Source organism: Ruditapes philippinarum, unplaced genomic scaffold, assembly GCF_026571515.1.
Source record: "Ruditapes philippinarum isolate M1 unplaced genomic scaffold, ASM2657151v2 ctg427_1_1_1_1, whole genome shotgun sequence".
In the NCBI taxonomy this organism is placed as follows: Eukaryota; Metazoa; Mollusca; class Bivalvia; order Venerida; family Veneridae; genus Ruditapes; species Ruditapes philippinarum.
In genome coordinates, this window is record NW_026860379.1 from 331,022 (window position 1) to 347,573 (window position 16,552).

The 16,552-nt window shown below is 35.2% G+C and overlaps 2 protein-coding genes across 3 annotated transcripts; one reads left to right on the top strand and one right to left on the bottom strand.

The window, feature by feature from the left end:
• The first annotated feature begins 8,092 nt into the window (after nucleotides 1-8,092).
• Nucleotides 8,093-12,609, top strand: LOC132759829 (protein CA_C1420-like). The gene is made up of 6 exons (XM_060751687.1): nucleotides 8,093-8,458; nucleotides 9,204-9,372; nucleotides 9,772-9,896; nucleotides 10,756-10,886; nucleotides 11,258-11,462; nucleotides 11,744-12,609. The coding sequence occupies exons 1-6, from the start codon at nucleotides 8,161-8,163 to the stop codon at nucleotides 11,746-11,748; spliced, it is 933 nt and encodes a 310-aa protein (XP_060607670.1). The 5' UTR covers nucleotides 8,093-8,160; the 3' UTR covers nucleotides 11,749-12,609.
• LOC132759830 (nucleotide triphosphate diphosphatase NUDT15-like) lies at nucleotides 11,526-16,401 on the bottom strand. 2 transcript variants are annotated; one of them, XM_060751688.1, is made up of 3 exons: nucleotides 16,203-16,392; nucleotides 12,132-12,328; nucleotides 11,526-11,845 (listed from the first exon to the last, which is right to left on the bottom strand). In XM_060751688.1, exons 1-3 carry the CDS (start codon nucleotides 16,358-16,360, stop codon nucleotides 11,745-11,747), a joined length of 456 nt encoding a protein of 151 aa, XP_060607671.1. In that variant the 5' UTR covers nucleotides 16,361-16,392; the 3' UTR covers nucleotides 11,526-11,744. The 2 variants fall into 2 exon arrangements, with proteins under 2 accessions (XP_060607671.1, XP_060607672.1); XM_060751689.1 differs by lacking the exons at nucleotides 11,526-11,845; nucleotides 12,132-12,328 and adding exons at nucleotides 14,254-14,573; nucleotides 15,195-15,388 and having other exon boundaries at nucleotides 16,203-16,401.
• Between the last annotated feature and the right edge of the window lie 151 nt (nucleotides 16,402-16,552).

The window sequence follows — 16,552 nt, forward strand, 5'->3', positions numbered from 1 at the left end:
CAGGATACCGGCCACTGTATTAACTAGTAAGTGTATGGCAATACTTCTACTCCATATTACATACTCTTACAAGCAGCTGTTGTTTTAAACATCAGACATAGCTTCAACACATCTTAGTCATCTTTGTAGTATACATCATAAGAGGTAGGCTCAGATCATAATAGAGACATCATAGTTTCATCAAGGGATCCTTTGTAAGTATCTGGTCATCTTGTCAGGATATTTATATAACCAGGATTTATACAACCTATTACTTAGGATAGAGTGTACAAATATAGGTAAGTCCTGCATTGGTATAAACACAGGAAACTGGTACAAGACATCAGTAACTCGATTAACATGTAAACGTCATTTAATAATGTGACATCATATATAACAAGTACATCTCAATAAATATGTATATGATATTCGCTGACAATACTACTCTGTGACGTAGATCTATCGTTATAAACGGATTAATATCGGGCGGCATGAACAATTCTTCTTCGATGGATTAAATACTGGCATTGACAATACTCGACAATAGAGGACCTAGGCTTATGCAATGGGATCTTCTTCGGTTACGAACATTTAGTTACAAATAAATGCAAAGTATGACAGGATGTTGGAAATTTCTAAGACCAATACATCTTTTAGGGTCTGCCATAACGTGATAATTCATATTAAGTTCAGCATGAAAATAAATTTGTAATAGACTTCTGTAAGTAAACTGTTGTTGTTTACGATAGTACTGTATAGCTTAACGCTCAGCAAATAAAGGTAAGTTATTATTTCTAAACAATATTTCCACTAGTTGTACCTTAGAAGATAGTAATCTATTACAGGCAATTCTAAATAAATTTATAGATCAGGTAAGACTGCTGTGAAGAGCTTTAAGCTATCTGAGCTTTGAGTACTTCTCAAGTTTTTACAGTTGAGAAGAAGATGCCAAATGACGACAGTCACCCCTATTTATAAACTTTTGGGACGCTACAAAGAGTGCCCAGCCAATGAAAATCCCGGCTTAAGACTAGGTCCAGTGATCAGTCTTTAACAATATTTAACAATATAGCAATAACAATAAAAGTTCTAACAGACATAAGTAGCACATATATGGCTTAATTGAAAAGCCACATAAACATAAAAATTATCTGAAATAACATTTAACAATACATATTAACCTAAAGCCGGTCAAACATTCATGAGCGTAGTTATATATGCAGACGTATTGCATTACGCCGATAAAATACAGTACTTGCATATTAAAATATGATAATGTCAGACAGAAAATCAACCGGCTCAAATCAAATAAGAAATCCTGAAAGTTTTTATGTAAACAAATATAGATTCATAAAAAAGCCGGACTGAATTATAAATAAGTAGTTCCAAAGTTCTGTGTCCGCTATTTTTAAACATGGAAAATGACAGAAGAAAGCGCCGTCTGAATCTTCCAATAATGTCTGTAGATATTCACTTTGTGATATATTATAGTAACTGTAAATGTTCCAAATTATTAGATATTCATCAGGAAATTAATTAGGGTCATCTGACCATTTTGTGGCGAGAGTTATCTATCCTAATGTGATACTCTTCTTAAAAGAGAACTGTCAACAATGCTGATATTCAAGTTTTACGTTGTGTTTCGTGGAATAAAGTCCATTTGTTAAAAAGGTAGCACTATTTGATCATTGTTAATACATTTTAAGTAAGAACAGTTCATGATTTATAGAATTATATATGCACATGTTGATTTCTGTTGAAAGTATAACGTAAATTGTCATGTCATTTGAAATGTCCAAATTTGTAAGGGAGGTATTCCATTACACGCTCCCCACCTTAAAGAATTAGATACTCCTGTATCTGTTACAAATATATATTTTAAATTTTAAAGTCCATGATATTGTCCCTAAATTGTTTACTTACTTTTATTAATTAATATTACACTTTATATTTCAGGTAGTGTTTAGATCCTGATCGGAATGTTGTTCAAACTTTGGAGAAAATCCCTGTAGTGTCCTGGTTGTGCGGAAAAGCTCTTGTGATATCCTGCTTCATATATTGCGATGAGTGATTCTGCTCCGACAACTTGTTTCTTCTGAGCGATATTCCTGATGGTTGTGAAATTCGCATGGCGGAGTCGAGCCTCTGGTGAAACTATTTCTACCTCTTTTGTTCCTGGCAAAGCTAAAAATTGGAAAGCATCCAATATAAAATGTCGGTCGAGAGGTAGACCCCACTGAATGGACAAAGAAGTTGCCACCGTCTGCCACAATAGAAGTTTAGTGTCGGCTGACATCGTTTTCCAGTCTGCTGGTGGCCAAACAGTAATTGGACCGGTAAGAGGGATAGTAACTCCAGCAGCTTTTTCCCAATCACGCCTTGCAGGAGGGAAGAGAGGCATCTCACCAGACATCAGAAGAAGAGTAGCGAAATCTACAGAAGATAGACTCGTCTCGGATTCCTTCGCTGTGCAAGATAAATCTTCTACAGCTGGTTCAAGTGTTGAATCAACAGTGACTATAGGAGGTACAACAGGAGAAGTAACTGGCATAGACAGTGGCACCGTATAAACATGATGATTTGTAGAACTGTCCATAGATGATATAACCTCGGAGTGCTTCTTCTTAATTGATGGTGTTGTAGAAACAGTAGACATAATGGAAGTTGATTTCAGGTTTGTACTGCAGGAAGTAACTAACGAGACTGTAGAAGTTGATGAAGAGCAGGATGTTGTCGAATAGATGACTGTGCCAGAAACTGGAGTTGATACAGTTGTGTCGGACGATGAAATTGAGCAAGTTGTAACAGGTAAAGTTGTTGAAGTGGATACGGAAGAGACAATAGATGTGTTTATTTCTGAAGATGGTTGCTGATTTATAGGTGTTTCGGTGTCGTCAAAGTCAAGATCAGGTTCGGATAAAGGTGAAAGAATTGGTGGCAACGGTGAAAACGAAGTTGAAGAGAGAGGTGAGATGGATCTTCTTTTTGATGGAGGACTTCGTTCACTGTTGGCTGGCTTCCATCTGGTAACTTCGACCTTCACAATTGTGATACCATCCAGTCCAACAGCTTTGAGAATTCTCACCACCTCTGGAGATGACTTGCAGGACTCCCACTGCTTGGGGACAAAGTTGGGCTCTTTGCGTATGGCAGACATGGTCCTCATCAACCTATCTCTGTCTCTCTGATCCAGACTCTCTAGCGTCAGCCGGTAGTGCTGGCCCTTGCCTCCAAAGATAACAACTTTTGACACAAGGGACAAATCTCAATCGACTCCATTTCCCACATGCCTTGTCTTGTGGGAGAGTATGACCTTTCGACGTTACCTACACTGTACTGTACGGTTGAGAAGGGACCATGCCTGTCCCAGCCATACTGCCACTTTTCTGAAGAGTGAAAGGGACACATCAACAGAAGCTCTTTCATCTCATGGATGCCATGTATTTCAGCTGGTGTCCCCTTGATACACGTCCTGTATGCCCTGGGTTCTACAGCAGCGAAGAATGCCTCCTTGTCTGACGGAAAGTGTGGTCCATACTTCTTAGACACGGAGCGATGCTTCTTCTGAATATGTGATCTGAGATCAACAGGTCTTCTGAATTTCTCATAACACCAAGCACAAATGACTTCTAGAAACCTGTGGGGCTTGTTCATATAATGCGTGCGCAACCGATCTCTGCTGTCAAAACCTTCCCCGCAGGACCAACATTTGTGAACCATACTGAAAATACAGGTATACAACATCTTGTTAAGTTTTAGGCCATGATATTTTATACATGGATTCCCATTGCCATAAGCCAGCCATTCCTCTGATACGTGTTTCTCGATTTATTACGGAATTTGAAACGGTACAGAATTTGATACGTCTAGGGTTATTTGCTTCCGAAGCGCGCTGATTTGACGGAAAAGTTTGATACGCTTAAATGTAAACGTCATGTATATTTCTGTTGCTATAACGAATGATGTTAAGGCTTGTATATATAGTCCAAGATTGATGGTTACCTCATCTACCCACCTATAACAACCGTGAGGTAAGTTAACAGTCTAACCTGTGCACAAGGCTTAGACAACCATGTATATACCACATATACATAAAGAACACAGAGCCCCCCTTGGGTCCTGTAATCATATATTTCCCCAATATATGAACCACGAAGGCGAATCCAACATCATCCTTCGTACCTTCAAACACTCCTTAGTGAATGAACATAGGTGAGTTAAACCATTTTATTGCGAATGTACATACAAGTTGAAAATAAAGAAACTAAAGCTTGCAACAGTAAATATCAATTATTCTTCGGTTTATAGTCTTGGAACCACTTCGGTAGATTTGAACCTCGGTAAGGAAGAAGACGATCAATATGCACCACCTTTGGAACCATCTTCGGAGATGCACGGATCAGGTAAGTCAAATCATCAAGCTGCTTCAACACCAGATATGGACCCTTCCAATTATTAGTAAGTTTATTGAACACACCAATTTTCCTTGTTGTATCATATTTGTCAACATCACCTGGCCAAACATCACCCGCTAGTGTTTGGCTCATTAAACTAGCGGTTTGTAGTTTTCCGACTTTTGTCCCCACCTTGGACAGTCCTTCGCATAGTGGTCCATTCCGCTACATAAGAAACACCCCGTAAATTTTCGATCATATCTACCAATTCTTTTTCTGTCGTCTTTTTCTGCTAAGCTTGCCTTGTCAATTTTTGTTTCCATTTTTTCAAGTCTGTTTAAGATGTTATGCATTTGACTCATTAGTTCACTTTCAACTAAATTCTTGTTGTTTGCGGCTACATTTCTTGTTTCGCTGCTTGCTATATTGTGTACAGTTGATCGCTTTCTATCGTCTGGTCCCAATATTGATTCGCATCTTTCTACAATCTCCACGGCTTCTTCTATTGTGCTACACTTTCTATCCATACATCTATACTTTAAGTCTAGACTGATATTTTTATAAAGTTGGTGAAGTGCAAGTGACTCCTGAGCTTCTGTTCCAAGATCAGGATACGCCCTTCGAGCTAGTAGTCTTAGATCATCACCATAGGATGCTACCGCTTCACCTATGTTACGTTTTCTAGTTTCAAATTTCGTTAAATACCTAGTCTGTTGCCTACTACTTCCAAACCTTTCAGACAATTTTTGCTCCAGTATTGCATAAACTCTTTGCTCCTTTGGACGCAAACCTAAATAAAATGTTCTTGCTGAACCTTTCAGACAAGAAGCTAAAGTAAGTGCCTTCTCTTCATTAGACCACTTACCCAGATCTGCACAATTAGAAAAATGAGAAAAATAACTTTCCCAGTCTTCGGTACCATCATAAATTGTTGGTTTAATGACAGGAAGATTTGGTTTGTTTCTTTTATTACTTATATTGCTTTGATTATCATTTGTGTCCAGCTCATAATTTCGGTTAGATATTTCCTCGGTGTTGTAATGCTCTCTTCTATTATCGCGGTTTACTTTAATTCGTCTACGATGTACCCGTCTTTCGTCAATGTCGTCTTCATCGGAATCAGAATATTGTTCAATATTCTCAGGTTTACGGATATATCTTCGCCTTCCTCGTCTATCGTTCAGGCCATGGTATTGGTTTTCGTCATCACCAATTTCCTCATTAAAATTGATTCTTCGTCCAGATCTCCTAGTACTGTTTCTAGTTTCATTCGGTTTGTCTTCAGGATTATCTCCCTGCCCAGAGCTGCTATTTACATAATCATTCCGCATAGGAGTATTACAACGTTGTTGACTGTCCTTCGGTTCTTCGTCATCTTCGTCAGTGTCAGTTGCTGATGGTAAAGTATAATATGCTGTTTGTTCTGCCTCATTTCCACTGTCATCATTATGTGCTGCCTCTATTGTTTCATCACAGCTATTCATTGTATTAAATTGTATTTCAGGATCAGAATCTGCCATGTTTGATCTTAAAAAATAAAGAATAACATATATACATTAGTTGAGTATCTTTGACAAGGTCCTTTGCCAAAGACTAAGAATAATACCACTGCATACGCCTTCTATTGTCTAGTTACTGTCTCTGCATATATGATGTAATATCTAAAAGTAAACGATATATAGTTAGTAGAATAAGTAGTATCACATGTCACTATCATCCCAAGGTTCTCTCATCTGATTTTAGCTACGTCTGCCAAGTGTGAATTCGTCTCTGGATACCCTGTAAGAAAAGGATATCCCACTTCTGACACCAAGTTGTAAGGACCTACCCCCCTAGGGTAGTTACCAAATCCTTATTAATCAGGATACCGGCCACTGTATTAACTAGTAAGTGTATGGCAATACTTCTACTCCATATTACATACACTTACAAGTAGCTGTTGTTTTAAACATCAGACATAGCTTCAACACATCTTAGTCATCTTTGTAGTATACATCATAAGAGGTAGGCTCACATCATAATAGAGACATCATAGTTTCATCAAGGGATCCTTTGTAAGTATCTGGTCATCTTGTCAGGATATTTATATAACCAGGATTTATACAACCTATTACTTAGGATAGAGTGTACAAATATAGGTAAGTCCTGCATTGGTATAAACACAGGAAACTGGTACAAGACATCAGTAACTCGATTAACATGTAAACGTCATTTAATAATGTGACATCATATATAACAAGTACATCTCAATAAATATGTATATGATATTCGCTGACAATACTACTCTGTGACGTAGATCTATCGTTATAAACGGATTAATATCGGGCGGCATGAACAATTCTTCTTCGATGGATTAAATACCGGCATTGACAATACTCGACAATAGAGGACCTAGGCTTATGCAATGGGATCTTCTTCGGTTATGAACATTTAGTTACAAATAAATGTAAAGTATGACAGGATGTTGGAAATTTCTAAGACCAATGCATCTTTTAGGGTCTGCCATAACGTGATAATTCATATTAGGTTCAGCATCAAATGAATTTGTAATAGACTTCTGTAAGTGAACTGTTGTTGTTTACTATAGTACTGGATAGCTTAACGCTCAGCAAATAAAGGTAAGTTATTATTTCTAAACAATATTTCCACTAGTTGTACCTTAGAAGATAGTAATCTGTTACAGGCAATTCTAAATAAATTTATAGATCAGGTAAGACTGCTGTGAAGCTTTAGAGCTATCTGAGCTTTGGGTACTTCTCAAGTTTTTACAGTTGAGAAGAAGATGCCAAATGACGACAGTCACCCCTATTTATAAACTTTTGGGACGCTACAAAGAGTGCCCCAGCCAATGAAAATCCCGGCTTAAGACTAGGTCCAGTGATCAGTCTTTAACAATATTTAACAATATAGCAATAACAATAGAAGTTCTAACAGACATAAGTAGCACATATATGGCTTAATTGAAAAGCCACATAAACATATCTGAAATAACATTTAAAAATACATATTAACAAAAAGCCGGTCCAAAATACTCAAGCGTAGTGATATATGCAGACGTATTCTATTACGCAGATAAAATACAGTTCTCACTTAATAAAATATGATAAAGACAGAAAATCATCCGGCTCAAATCAGGCTTACAATTATTTTTACATAAATAAGAAATCCTGAAAGTTTAAATGTAAACAAATATACATTCATAAAAAGCCAGACTGAAATACAAATAAGTAGTTCCAAAGTTCTGTGTCCGCCATTTTTAAACATGGAAAATGACAGAAGAAAGCGCCGTCTGAATCTTCCAATAATGTCTGTAGATATTCACTTTGTGATATATTATAGTAACTGTAAATGTTCCAAATTATTAGATATTCATCAGGAAATTAATTAGGGTCATCTGACCATTTTGTGGCGAGAGTTATCTATCCTAATGTGATACTCTTCTTAAAAGAGAACTGTCAACAATGCTGATATTCAAGTTTTACGTTGTGTTTCGTGGAATAAAGTCCATTTGTTAAAAAGGTAGCACTATTTGATCATTGTTAATACATTTTAAGTAAGAACAGTTCATGATTTATAGAATTATATATGCACATGTTGATTTCTGTTGAAAGTATAACGTAAATTGTCATGTCATTTGAAATGTCCAAATTTGTAAGGGAGGTATTCCATTACAATATTTTGATCCGGAAAGTAGCTTTTCTGTTTATAAATAGATGTATATGACCTTTGACTTGCTGTATGATAACAGGAAAAAAACAACTCTTTGTTAATATCAGTGAAAGTAACAATGGAGTATTATTTCAAAAGTTTAATTATTATTCTATTAAATGTTCATTTGTACGGGTATACAAATGGTAAAGTTGTGGGCGGATTTGTTTTGCCGCATGGTGGAGTAGCACTTGATCCACGGAACTTCAACACGAAAAACCAAACGGAGAGAAATGAAGCCAAGACGTTACATGAAGCCTGTCTGAAAGTTGGCAGAGATGTTCGGAACATCAATCCGGATGTGATATTTCTAAGTACACCGCACGGATTATCAGATTATCGAAATTTCTTGTTATATAGCAATGATGTTGGTTCGGGTATGTTCTGTATTTTAGAAATCAATAGCTCTAGATACTTTGCAGATCTTTCCAATCTTTTCATTTCATTTGAATGTATTTATCAGTGTTTAAGTATTACAATGCGAAAGTACATTTCAAGTTTGTCGGAATTCATGCACTAGCTAGCTGTAATTGACGATAATGAGTTCTCTCAAAGATTTTTTTCATTGTAATCAAAATTAGCACCAATGTCCAAACTGTCAGGAAGTTAATATATAGAAGTGATTAATGTTTGATGATATTTGGAACACTGAATGGAAAATGCAAAATAATAGGCCTACTTGCTAGCAATTCATTTGAACATATATCAAGAGAAAAAATATTTAAAAAAAAACTGTCATATATATATCTTGTGAAAAAAACCTATATTTTTTACATAGATCAAATTCAGCACTTAAAATGGTAAAATCTGCAAAGGTGGAAAAGAAATATTATATAAAAAGGATAGTTATCATTTAACTTTGCAAAAATTCCGAAGTATATTTCCAAAGCCGTAATATTGAACCATAACCATATTGAAGTCATAACGATGACTTTTTTCTTTAAATTCAATTGAGAAAATCCAGTGATTCAGAAATGGTTGGATATAGTGGGTTCGAAATATAATATACCTTTGCAGACACCAGTACGTAATTTATGTAAATAAATAACTTATTTTATCGCATCTAATACCAGCCGTATATGTTTGATCCATACAACACTATATGTATTTCATTTTTAAAAGGATATGGAGATGTTGATGATTGTTTGATCTTGCCATGCCGTTACAACCTCAGTGTACAATTAGAAGCACAAATAGCTTCCGCAATATTCCAAAGGTTTGGATACGAAAGAAACGTGTCATTGTTATCAGCCTTTGGACCGGAAGGGAACGATAATTCCATTCCATTACGGTTAGATTAATAATGATCTAGCATGCAGTACATGCATTTTTTGAATTTTATTCATAATGTTATTTACAGAGGGTGCTTAAGGTGCAATGTCGACGTAGCTAAGTGAGATGTAAAACTAACTTTATGAAATCAAATCCTAAAAAAAAGAACGTGAATAAATCTAAATAATTAGCAACTCTATTAGAATCCTTTAATAAAATATTTGTTGTAAATAAAATTCAAGTCATGGGCACATTTTGAACCAGGCCAGCAAAGTTCGTTAGTACCGTCTATAAACATACTCAATCAAACCGAGCCTGCAACATTTTCAATTTTGTCGTTTTGGGCATTCTTTAGGGATTCCGTTTTTATTTAGGTTGTAGAGATCTATCTATTCTGCATAAAAGCGTTTCGTTTCAGATGGGGCGAGGTTATCCCACTTCTTTTGTCGGGAAATTCATCTACAACCAAAATCGTGATTTTGTCCCAACCAACAAGGAGATACTCAGACAGTGTAAAGATGATACCGGAACTACTTCAGTTAGGTAAAAAAAAATGGCATGTGATAGAATATGGGATTTTACTCAGATATCTTAATCAAAACAATACATAAATGAATGATAAAGAATTTTCGTGCGCGACTTTACTCAAACAAAGCCACTCAACTGCTGATTGATCATACAATAATTAAAGAAACAACGATGTTGGTTGGATTTCCAGCGTCAACATTAATGATGAAGAAACTTGCGTGTAGAAGGATAATATTGTCTCTCATAATATATAAAATCAAATTCATATTGTAAATACTGGTTTCAAAACTGTGTTGAAGATCAAATATACTGCATAGGGCGCGAAGTTATGGGACGTGAAAGATGTTGCACTCGCTAATTAATGAAATGACCCAATCAAAGAGTCTATAATTTCTTTTTTTACACATTGCTCTCGAGGGTTCTCCAGTTTTCCGGATTTTCCAAAAGGTTTTGTCCACATAACACAGCATATATCAATGAAAACTGGCAATGGATTTCTCAAATTTACTTAATTATATCTTTGAACAATGAAAAACGTTATTATATGACTTAATAGTCCAAGTCATATAAGACTCTCCTACATTTTTACATGATAAACTATAGAAAGAATCATTTTTACGATCTGATGTTATAAACTTGTACGTAGTTAATAATTCTTGAGGATGAGTCGACATGAGATCTAACCAAAGTTTTCACGTTGAACGATATAGCAAATATTTTACTTAACAAGGAGCTGAAATGCATCATTGCATTAAGTTTCATATTTTGTAATAGTTTTCTTTCTTTGTTCCTTTGTTTTGTTTACACTTAAAATGCTAAGGTATTTTGTTCATGATCTTTTGATTCATTATTAATTTATTACCCCGTATAACAGGTGATGACTTTTTCAAATTGCTCGAGGAGTCCCCACAGAGAATTGCTGTTATAATAAGCGCTGACCTAGCACACACTCACAAAGCTGATGGACCATACGGATATTCCAATACATCACAACCTTTCGACAATGTTAGTAACGGTTTTTTGCCAAAGTTTGCATATACGACTCATTTTGTCTTTCATCTTTGATTAATATTGCCTGTTCATCGCCAGGCCAAATCATTACCTAATTTTCCAAAACACCATCATGCCAGAAATCATACAAAATACGGTTTGTTTAGTCTGATAAATTTGAAATACCTTTGGTATTTCTTATCAATATTAATTAAATCTTTTGTATTCATAGTAAAAAGTTCACTTGCATTAGATATGCAAGATTAAATAAGAATATAACAAGAAGGCACTTTCTTTGTGCAATTTTGATAGCCCTTCTTGTGGTCTGGATATCCTACAGATTAATTTTGGACTGCTAGACAGTACATATTCCAACTTAATTTCAGGCTATTGGCAATTGGGCTCGCACTTTGAATTATAACTTTCTCGTGGAGGCCGGCACACTTGTTGATCGGGCTCTTTCTTGTGGATACACCGGTCTAGTTATGCTTCATGGAATGTTAGCACACGCGGGTGTAACATCATGGAAGTCACAAGTCTACGCGAATCTTCATCCAAGCTACTATGGAATGATGGCTGCAAGTTTTTCTCGTAATGATATATTCATATAATGACTATAATAAATAATGCAATTAAAACAAGAGTATTATATACTATATTTTACATTTATTTTGCTATTTTCAAACATTAACTCTGAAAAGGTCACTGCAAAGCACAATGCTACAATACTTGCTGAACCTGACTTGATTTGCCATTTCGACATTTTATTTACATAGTTTTCTTTTAATTCGCATTTCTTTCGATTCTTTCATTCTTATTTTTTTCGATTCTTATTTCTTTCCCATGTATTATGACATGAAGTTGTAATTAAGGCTAGAGAAAATTTGGTTTATATCCTTGCTGTTTTAACAACCTAAGAGGATAAAACAATTCTTCTGGAGGTGGCAAGGCTTCCCATGACGTCCAAAACCAACCTGAAATACAAAATTACGATGTATATTGATTAATTTATTGATTGTCAAACTTGCTTTGATTTTCAAGGCTACTTAAAATATACCTTCTTGGTGATTTTAACTGGCTATAAAAGACAAAGACACACATGACGTATTCTAAACTTTCATTCTTCTAAACTTTCAGTTTTTAATATTTACAATTATTTGACCATATTTACATTCATCTGATCCAACAATTTCATCGCATGTATTTTTTCAGCTTAATTAAAATATAGAAACGTTTAATTAGATTAAATTTGTAAGTGACCTTCATTTTTTTCTGGTTCTGTATTTTCTGGTTCGGCTTTATATGTTACGTCGACTTCGCCGGACATATACAACTCTAAATAATGATAGTCATTATCTAGGTCAACCCCATTCTCTACAGTACAGAAACGAACATTTGTTAAACGGAGGCCTGTTTCTTCGAGAGTTTCTCTACTGGCACAATCCTCCCAAGATTCTCTGAAATGTGAATTACATTAGACATTCACAAGTAATTCAAATATTCTGCAGAATTTAAAAAAGTTTTAGACCTTACGTCGAAAATGTCATAAAAGTATGTGTAAGCCACATTTTTCAAGAAAGTATTGGTATGCATATTTGTAAGTAAATGTTTCACACTTTTTATTGTGTAAAACTTATTCCATTATTAGGAGCGCTATTGTATACTTCTCGTTTTAAATTGTGACAAAATATATTTTAATAATTCATAGGGTTTTGATTAAACGATCAAATTAATTGGATATATTTTGTCGAGTGGTAAACGATACTAAGGTCGTAGGCTTAAAACAATCTGCACCTCACATCCTATCAGGAACTTTGAATTCTTTCATATGAAGAGGCCATCCAGGTAGCTTACGAACGTTCAACACGGTGCATATCCATATCGGTACCCTCTTTGCGAAATCTGCTGAAACGGTACCCTCTTTGAACATGCACAGGTCATTCTCTGCTAAAACAAACCAGCGGTGGATAACAATCCAGTAAAATGTCATTATAATAAGGAAAGGAGGTATGACACGTAGAAAAGATGTATACCACGGAACACTAGAATGTTTTATTTATGTGCTGATTTGTCATGTGCCCGATTTTCATGTACTGCAACTTCACAATAAGCTACAAAAAATCGACATGTCTTGCCTCGCCCATCACCTCGACATATTTTTCGGACTGAAATGAACCTATGGCTTGATTATATATGCATCATACATATTTAATATGTTCATATACAAATCATCTTCGGACAAATGTCAGTATATTGTCAAAAATAAATGAAAAATTCATAAAAACACCCTACTTTCGGTTTTGCAGCGGCACGGGCTACCTCTCTTTATTTGAATTTTTATATCACAGGTACCCTCTCATTTTTTAACACATAGGTACCCTCAAAGCACAACATATGCTTATATTTGCGTTAATCGCTGAATATAAAATATTTACATAGGAGTAAGAAATATTACATGCATACTTAACGAATAACGCAAATAAAAGCATATGTCGTGCTTTGAAGGTACCTATGTGTTAAAAAATGAGAGGGTACCTGTGATATAAAAATTCAAATAAAGAGAGGTAGCCCGTGCCGCTGCAAAACCGAAAGTAGGGTGTTTTTTAAAAAATTTCATTTATTTTTGACAATATACTGACATTTGTTCGGAGATGATATGTATATGAACATATTAAATATGTATGATGCATATATAATCAAGCCACAGGTTCATTTCAGCCCGAAAAATATGTCGAGGTGATGGGCGAGGCAAGACATGTCGATTTTTTGTAGCTTATTGTGAAGTTGCAGTACATGAAAATCGGGCACATGACAAATCAGCACATAAATAAAACATTCTAGTGTTCCGTGGTATACATCTTTTCTACGTGTCATACCTCCTTTCCTTAATATAATGAAATTTTATTGGATTGTTATCCACCGCTGGTTTGTTTTTAGCAGAGAATGACTTGTGCATGTTCAAAGAGGGTACCGTTTCAGCAGATTTCGCAAAGAGGGTACCGATATGGATATGCACCGTGTTCAAGGTAACGAAGGCGCATTTGAGGTCTTCCTCGACCAGTTCAGCTGGAGAGTTGTCAATGACTTCTGCAGTGTTAATGTAACTTAAAACTCAACAAAACAAATTCGAGCCATATGACTCCATATGACTTTATGAGCCAAAAAAGTCCATACGACTTCTTTTTTGTAATTTTGATGTTAAAGTTAGGTTATCTCTAAGAATATATTTATTACTTAATATACATGCATAAGAACGGGCTAACAAGAAAACATTATTGACTAAAAAACACAAGATCAAAATTACAGAAACTTTTATTTTTACTTAATATACATGCATAAGAACGGGCTAACAAGAAAACATTATTGACTAAAAAACACAAGATCAAAATTACAGAAACTTTTATTTTTCAGTATGTTTACACTTCTCGTACAAGAATGTCTCCAAAACTGTAATACTGCAAGGCTTGTCGATACTAAGCACATAGTTATATATATATAATCTTTAATATATTTTAAAGTTCGTGATACTCTCGGCCTCTAACAATTCGGTCATTCGATTGCCCCTCTTTTAGGAATTTGCAATTGAAGTATGGCTATTGTACTGTCATTTGAAAGGGTCATAGCCTTGATTTCGAAGAACTCTTAAAGGGCAGAACAGCGACTCCAATTGTGGAAACTTATCCCATTTACACCAGGTCCATCCTTCAAAGTGCAAAAATCAAAACATTGTTAATTATATAGCATCGATTTAATTGTAAATAAGAGTTAATTAAGTGCAAATGTATGTTTTGGAAAATATTCAATGACCAAATAAAAGTAATAAAGTATAAACCCTATTAAACTGTTTTCAAAACAAAAGGAGCATAAGTTACCTTGGCATATAAATATTTATTCCAAATTCTACAGACAGCTACAAGATTACTTCAACATTATATTTCCTATAATTTCCATTGGCATGAATGATTGAATTGTTAATTGAACAGAAGTTTATAATAAGCAATCTATATTGTATGATAAATCAATATTGCAGGATAATAATTATGTACGACAATTTTGCTGAAATAACTGCATTCATGCTTTCTTCCATACCTGTTTTAATATTTTATTACTTTACATGGGATAAGTGTAGAGTCAGCTCATTCTGGTTAGTAACCAATGCATATAATGTTTCTTAAGAAACTCGCAAAGTGAATCCGCGTCAATTTCTAAATGTTCAAGTCTGTAGTTTCACTTTAAGAAACAAATACAAAGAACATTTTATTTATGGGTTACTCACTCTCAGGCTCTATGCGCTTCAGAAAAGAAAATAATGAAAAAGGTTACCTTCACATTTATCTGGTTCCAAGTTTTCTGGCTCCAAATTAGCAGAAGCTGGTTCCCCTCTCATAAACACAGTGATGTAGTGATAGTCATTTTTTACTTCAACTGCATTAACAGTAGTACAATACTGTACATTGGTCAGTTTGAGTCCAGTCTCTTCCTGAACTTCACGGTCAGCACAGTCCACCCAACTTTCTCTGAGAAGTGTACAAAGCTATTTTAATGCCTTTCAAGAGATTTAAACAAGTATTTCAGAACAATTATTAAACAGTAATAATTGAAAAATCTCATTTCGATAAAATCATTTGCACAAGTGTTTCGATTTCTACCATTTTGTTTTGATATGACAAAGTTTTCTGAGATTAATGTTACCAAAGGGGATTCACTCCATCATACTTCTTAAATCTAAATTAACATGTTTCAATTTATTATGTACGACTTCTGTCTGCTACAAAGTCGGGATGAACTGCATTAATATGCTTTAACAAATAATCATTCTGGTTTCAAGCAAATAATCTGAATATTTCTTTTGTTTACTTTAACGTTTTTGTGTTTCTTAAACTACTATTTGGGATTTTGTATCGATTAATTTATATCATACAGAACATAAAATGAAAAACAAACCTGCTTTATAGTTTCATTTGTGTAGATATACCATTATTTAAAGCCAAGATTGAGTGTCAGATGAAACCAGCAGTATTTTTGGATAGCCCAAATGCTGTCATGGTTTATACACACCTCTTTTCAATTACACATGTTAACAAGTTTTCAAATTTGAAGCTGTGCTAATAAGGCAAAAATGTTTCGAGAAAACAACCGAAGTTCCGTAATTCGTTTAACCTTTAGTTGGCCTGCCTACTACTGGAACATGTCTCTAATACAGTATGGGTTTTGCCACTGTTGATACAGTCGCACTTGCAATATTGATTTCTAATTTGATGACTTGCGGAACACTCCGATTTTCCAAACAAGTTCGACCAATTGCATGACCAACAAACCTCGTGAACTAACCCAAACTCGAGATGTCCGCCAGGAAGAGCATACTGTCCTTCGCCAGGGGAAGACCCTTTCCGCTTCCCAAGTAAAACACACCCCGGATGAGCTTTACTTGTTACAAATACCCCGACGCCAACCTTCGGTCGCTTTTGTTTATCGAAGGGCGCCGACATATTTGTTGTAAGGATAGTGGAGATACAAGATATTTGATTGGTTCAATTAATTCAGGTTACGAACGACTACTAAACTCCTGCAACGGTTACTTCCCTTAGTAAGGCTTACAAATCGAGAGACGTAACCGATGCGAGGAGATACACAGGTGGCAGTATCAGTGTTTGGACAACCAACCCCTATCTGTCCCTGGA

Excerpts from the sequence above, each read along its gene's own strand:
- LOC132759829 (XM_060751687.1), top strand. The coding sequence starts at position 8,161 with ATGGAGTATTATTTCAAAAGTTTAATTATTATTCTATTAAATGTTCAT. Across the intron at positions 8,459-9,203 it reads TAGCAATGATGTTGGTTCGG|GATATGGAGATGTTGATGAT; the intron begins GTATGTTCTGTA and ends CATTTTTAAAAG. Across the intron at positions 9,373-9,771 it reads GATAATTCCATTCCATTACG|ATGGGGCGAGGTTATCCCAC; the intron begins GTTAGATTAATA and ends GTTTCGTTTCAG.
- LOC132759830 (XM_060751688.1), bottom strand. The coding sequence starts at position 16,360 with ATGTCGGCGCCCTTCGATAAACAAAAGCGACCGAAGGTTGGCGTCGGG. Across the intron at positions 12,329-16,202 it reads GGCGGACATCTCGAGTTTGG|AGAATCTTGGGAGGATTGTG; the intron begins GTTAGTTCACGA and ends TTCACATTTCAG. Across the intron at positions 11,846-12,131 it reads AGAACCAGAAAAAAATGAAG|GTTGGTTTTGGACGTCATGG; the intron begins GTCACTTACAAA and ends TTTGTATTTCAG.